The 6,000-nt window shown below is 51.0% G+C and overlaps 1 protein-coding gene across 1 annotated transcript in view; it reads right to left on the bottom strand.

The window, feature by feature from the left end:
- Window positions 1–2,777: 2,777 nt before the first annotated feature.
- LOC119107403 (L-asparaginase-like) overlaps window positions 2,778–6,000 on the bottom strand; it is a 32,660-nt gene continuing 29,437 nt past the window's right edge. Inside the window, 3 exon segments of the mRNA XM_037230840.1 lie at window positions 2,778–3,478; window positions 4,378–4,426; window positions 4,629–4,653. Of these exon segments, the coding sequence (XP_037086735.1) occupies window positions 3,134–3,478; window positions 4,378–4,426; window positions 4,629–4,653 (419 nt within the window). The 3' untranslated portion in view covers window positions 2,778–3,133.

Genomic DNA, 6,000 nt, shown 5'->3' with positions numbered 1-6,000 from the left:
CACACACACACACACACACACACACACACACACACACACACACACACACACACACACAACACACACACACACACACACACACACACACACACACACACACAACCACACACCACACACACACACACACACACACACACACACACACACAACAACAACACACACACACACACACACACACACAACACACACACCACACACCCACACACACACCATAACAGACACAGACACAGGACACAGACACAGACACAGACCACAACACAAGACACAGACACGAACAGACACGAAACAACAACAGACAAAGACACAGACACAGACACAGCACAGACACAGAACAGACACAGACACAGACACATACACAGAACAGAACAGACACAGACAAGGACACAGACATAAACAGAAACGACACAGATCACAGACACTATACACAGACCACATACACATACACATACACGCTCCTCCTCTCGCTCTCTCTCTATCTCTCTCTCTCTCTCTCTTCTCTCTCTCTCTCGCTCTCTCTCTCTCTCTCTCTCTCTAAGGCCATAAGGCCATAAGCCATAATATATATATATATATATATATATATATATATATGCATATAAATGTCTGTATATGCATATTGTGTGTGTGTGCACGCATGCGTTTCTGTAACAGAAATGTTCCAAAAGTCATAGGTAACGGTTGTCATGTTCCAACACATGTGGGAACGTTTTGAGCAGCTCTCGAGCTAGATAATAGGTGCAAGTTCTGCTAATCGCTGTCGCACACCAACTACAAGCAACGCACACAAAACCGTCTTCGCAGTTGTTCCTCGCACGGGATGGCAGTTATCATGCACGCATTTTGTGTACTGAAGAGGCTTGACGTTTCTTTTCTAAGCTGCACAAGTGACCATGTGGTGATGTGCCACAGTCGATTCCTTCCTGTAGTTCTAAAAATGTTCATTCCGAATTAGATTGAAGGTAATAAAAGGTGACTCGTGACAATGGGCTCAGCCTCAAAGTGTCGAGGTTTGGGCGCGAAAAGACAGGCGAGAATATAACAAATGCTTTCTTGATAACGTCTTTATGCCAGCATCTCCTGAAAAATGAAGGTAGATCGAAGGCAAAATATTGGCAACACAGTGAGCTGCAAATTATGGGACTGCCATTCAGCGCCAGGCAGATAGAGTAAGAGGGGCAGACACCCTGACCCTTCCATTTCTAGAGAGTTACAAGGCAAAGCTGCTCTCATTCACGCATCGCGGAGACGATTACGCACGTGCGCTGCGCGTGCTTCGGCATATCCACGGCACGAAAAGAATCGTGTCATTAAACCAGCATCTGCTAATGAAATTTTGTATTCCACTTCTTCGAGCAGATAGGCCACATAGGCCACATGGGCACAGTAACTAATTTCATGGGCATATAGGTGGATACACTTGTCACTAATGTCATGCTATATTCGTCACGAACTGAGAAGCATGCATGCCTCCATCATGCCCACTATATCGCAAACATGCTCTTTTGATGCTCCCAGCGTTGCCGCGACGAAATCTAGAAGAATTCAAAGCTTTGGATACGAAAGAACCACGGTCCAAAACTGCAGCTACGTAGAGCTGTGTCCAGCTGCTTTGGGAAAGCTAGTGCAGGGCGTATTGAGGGAAAACTGCGCAGACCCTGAACACGTAGATGTTGAAAATAAGAGAAAGCAAGTCGGCTCTGCCTGCAATCAGGTTTTAAGAGAAGAGAACCTGATGCTCAAGGTGTTCGAGCGTAATATAAATATCCCGAAGCGGATATCACTCGACAGCGCTCAAACCTACATCATCACGTTCAACGCGCTGCTGACGAGAGGGATACGGTGGATAACGTCAAGGAATCACTTCTGAACTAGAGTAAACGCTTTAAGCCAGTCGTCACCAGGAACTATGAAAAATATATATATATATATATATATATATATATATATAACACAACTAAACAATTGTATTTGGAAGCGATTTTGAGCTCGGACAACGATCGAAGATGGCTAAATGACTTCAAGAATCCTTATGTGCCCGGAGAGGACGGCTGTTGACGGCTGTCAGAACCGTAGCACTATCGTCCAGCAAATGTTAAACAGCCTCAGCTTCATGAGCGCGACTATGTGGCAACGCACTCCGCAATGTTCTATATTTGTTTCACGGGTAGGTGACGTGAGATGTCGACGTTGAGCACAAGCAGTAATGCACCAATGAGACAAAAGGATGCCAAGAGAGGAGGAGCAGCGTGACAGTCACAGGACTGCATGACGGAAAATGAAGAGTCGGCGTTTCGCATCGTGATGTATCGTATGCCAGCATTGCAATCATAGTCCAACGTGTTCTCACCGAACACTTTTCATTCAACCACACGACGTAGGAGTGCTACCAAATGTAATTGCACCATACGTGCTAGCAAGCTCCAACCAATTGCCTTCGGGTTCGAATAACAGAACCTACGGGGTCCGCTGCCATCATCACAGACTTCACATGGGAATCACATGAGACTCACACGAGAATCGCGCTTCAAAGGCTAACCAACTTTCCTTCTTGGTTACAATACCATAGCGAAAGCGAGGCGGAGCCGACGAGCACGGTCTACGCACAACGCACACGCGTGTGTGATACATCATTCAGGACTGGAGTGGGAGAACCACGTCAACTAGCAGCACTCCATCGCAGCACAGGTGTGTAGCTCCTGGATCCCTGCAGCACTGCATCAGCATTCACGTAGGCGTCATCACTGCAGGGGCAAGAAGAAGCTCGGAGAAAAGAAAGCAATCTTTAAAGGGACCGCGCCCGGTTTTTCGCCCCATGTGTGCGCACAGGTTCTGCCGAACCATCCGACAGCCCTGACCTACCCCTCAGTTTCCAGCCTACTGAGCAATACTCAATCACATGGCCCTGGGCCCGAGACCAGTAGACTGCTCCAGTCTCAGTCCAGGCCTATCACCCGTAGCACCCTCAGTCTCATGGCCGTCCCTGGCTCGGCCTAACTGGCACCTCGTCATATTTCAACATATTCTCCGCCCAGCCCTCCTAATCAGATTCCGTCCGCAAGTGCCCATCCCCAGCGCCAAGGCTCCGACGCGAGCCGCCGATCCGGCAGCTCGATGAGCGCCGCGCTAGCCGGCGCTAGCCGGAGTGGTTATCATCGAAGCTGCTGTCGCGTAACAGCCGCGCCCGGCCCGAAGCCTCGCTCGCGCTGGACAGGAAGCGCATCGACCCGGCCGCCTCGCGCGACAGCACCTCGTCACAGCGACTTGAGAGGAACGTTGAGAGGCCGGGCGTCCCGTTCAAGGCGTCCCGACCGTTGGCCTGCAGAGAGACACCGCTCTGGTCCAGCTCTCGCTGCAGGTCGTGGTTGCCGGCCATGCGTGCGTACGCGGCCGGCGTGAAGCCAAGCATGTCCTTGGCCGCCGGGCTCACGCCGTAGGCCAGCAGGAGCCGGCAGATGTCGGCATTGCCCGACAGCGCCGCCTGCCGGATCAGGGAGGAGTTAGCAGGAAGAGACGGCAGCGCTGCCTGCCGGACGTGGGAGCGGGCGTGGTTTCGTTTCAAGAATGATGGAATCGATTCAGACTCCATGTGCGAGTGACGCAATTCGATTCGACTTCGATTCTGACCAAGGATAGGTGGTGAAATTCTGGAATCGGTTTCAATGCAGCCAATTACCGTGGTGGCATTCTATAGGTTGGGTGTGCCGTTCTATTGAATTCGTTAAACCTTCATAGGCCATTCGCTTTGACAGCAAGATGGCATCTATAACTCTATCCATATGGTCCACGTATAAGCTCTGTCACACTTTGAATATCATTGTTACAATGTTTCTCTCAGTAAAAGCACTAGGATGACAAACGAAATCAATGAAATCTATTGCATTTCCATAAACAAAAATTTGTTGATTCTCAGGTCGCGTACAGCTCCACCTGGAGACGAGAACAAGCTTGCCCAAGAGTATTCCCTCCGGGAGGGCACAGGGTGCTTTTATATTGGATACGAACAACAGAACAAAAACGAATCCGTTATTTCCTATCACCTGTCGGAAAGGTAAATCTCTGACTTGGCATTTCTTTTTGTTTATTTTATTTTTTTGAAACCGCTAGCAGCACCTATACTTTTGAAATGGCAGCGAAAAACGCAAGACACGGTGAACAATTTTGTGCCATTAGCATGTTCCGTATAAATACATTTTCTACTTCTCGTAACCAGCCCTGCACGTGCTATAGCTCATCCATCTGCTCGCTTTAGCGGAAGGCCCATTGTCCTGTTGGGTATGACGCAATCATAACTTCGTCCAAGATACACACCGCGCGCTGCTTACGCTATACTTCACTAAACAGACATGAGCGGCACCACAGGCAGCACTGGCACCATACCACGTGCAGGGCGGTGCGTCCGGTGGCGTCCGGCTTGGCCGAGGTCGGTCTGGGCCAGTCGGTATGCCTCCAGCATGGTGACCCGGCCAGTAGCGGCGGCGCTACACAGCTGCTCGCCTGGCGACGGAGGGGGGGGGGGGGGGTCGTCACATGGGGGAACAAGCTGCCCCCTGAGGACGGGGGCTGGGGTACGTCACACAGGGAACATCTGCTTCCCTGGTGACGGGGGGGGGGGGGATGGGCAGAAGTACGTCACAACCGGGAACAGCGTACCCCCTGGCGGCGGGCGGGGAGAGGCAGCACATCACGACGTGTCACAGCGCTGGCCAGTTGGAGAGTCACGTCACTACACCGTACATCCACACCTAGTGCCTGATGTCTAGAGCATGTGAATCCCTGGCGGCACAGACAGCCTGACATCACAGCGCACGTCACATCTGCGTCAGGGTGACGTGGCGCGACAGGTGACGTGACGTGGCACGTGACGTGACGTGCCGAAACAGGTGCGTAGTTCGGTAAATTGTGATGTGACGGTAAGTCATGTGAGACATGGCGTGACATCAGTGAGATGGACACAGCTATCAAAACGGAAAATTCCCAGCTGTCTCATGGAGCCACATCGAATCTTAGCAAAGCATGGATAATGGACCTCTGCGATCTGGTAATCATCTCTGACAGCCACATAGTGCCTACATGCAGAATGTAACTACACGCAATGCGATAAAAGATGACCCAAGCACATGTTTGTCTTGGAGAAACCCAGGTGATGACCGTCATTTATCGCAACAAACGCTGCATTGCATATCCAGCGCAAATACGCCCATTTCAGCGACGGCGGCTCATACAACTCTCACCCAACTTGTGCTTGATCCAGTGTACAGTTGAAATCGACTCCGGAAACGAACGAAATTTGAGTTTTGCCACGATGGAATTGAGGCCTTTTAATTGTCTCGTGATTCGAACCCAGAATTAACTCGACATAATCATCGATGACTAGACTCCATTAGGGACGCAAATAACGACGCATATTAATGCTATGACACCCTATACGCGGACCAAATGAAAATCACCGATGCAGACATATCTTGAGATTAGAATAGGCGTTCTATGTAGGCCTTAATATCACAGAATACCTCCTCATTTGTCAAGGAAAGCGATTCCGCCGGGACTGATCCCGGAAAGTTGAGCCACTTCTCCTCGATTTGGCATTGAGATCAATCCAATGTTGCACTGCCTTACACGAAGTCAGAGCCAAAATATGCCCCATGCGCTGTAAGTCGGAGCCGGGCCCGATTCCATTGAAGCAGGATCAAGCACGAGTGTGCCGCCCTCTCCATCGGTAGCAGGCATTGCACGTCACGCGGTCCCGTTCTGAGGCGTCACTCTCCCACGAGTGTGTCGCCCTCTCCATCGGTAGCGGGCACTGCACGTCACGCGATCCCGCTCTGAAGCGTCGCTCTCCCACGATTGTGCCGCCCTCTCCATCGGTAGCCGGGCACTGCCGTCACGGCCCTCTCCATCGGTAGCGGGCACTGCACGTCACGCGGTCCCGCTCTGAGGCGTCGCTCTCCCCAAAATATGACTGGGATTGCCCCACTAGAGATTTTGAACTTTCGCTGCTGT

The sequence above is a fragment of the Pollicipes pollicipes genome, unplaced genomic scaffold (assembly GCF_011947565.3).
Source record: "Pollicipes pollicipes isolate AB1234 unplaced genomic scaffold, Ppol_2.1 Scaffold_2555;HRSCAF=2994_pilon_pilon_pilon, whole genome shotgun sequence".
NCBI lineage: Eukaryota > Metazoa > Arthropoda > Thecostraca > Pollicipedomorpha > Pollicipedidae > Pollicipes > Pollicipes pollicipes.
Note: the sequence above shows the minus strand (reverse complement) of the source record. Positions and strands in the feature narration are given on the sequence as shown.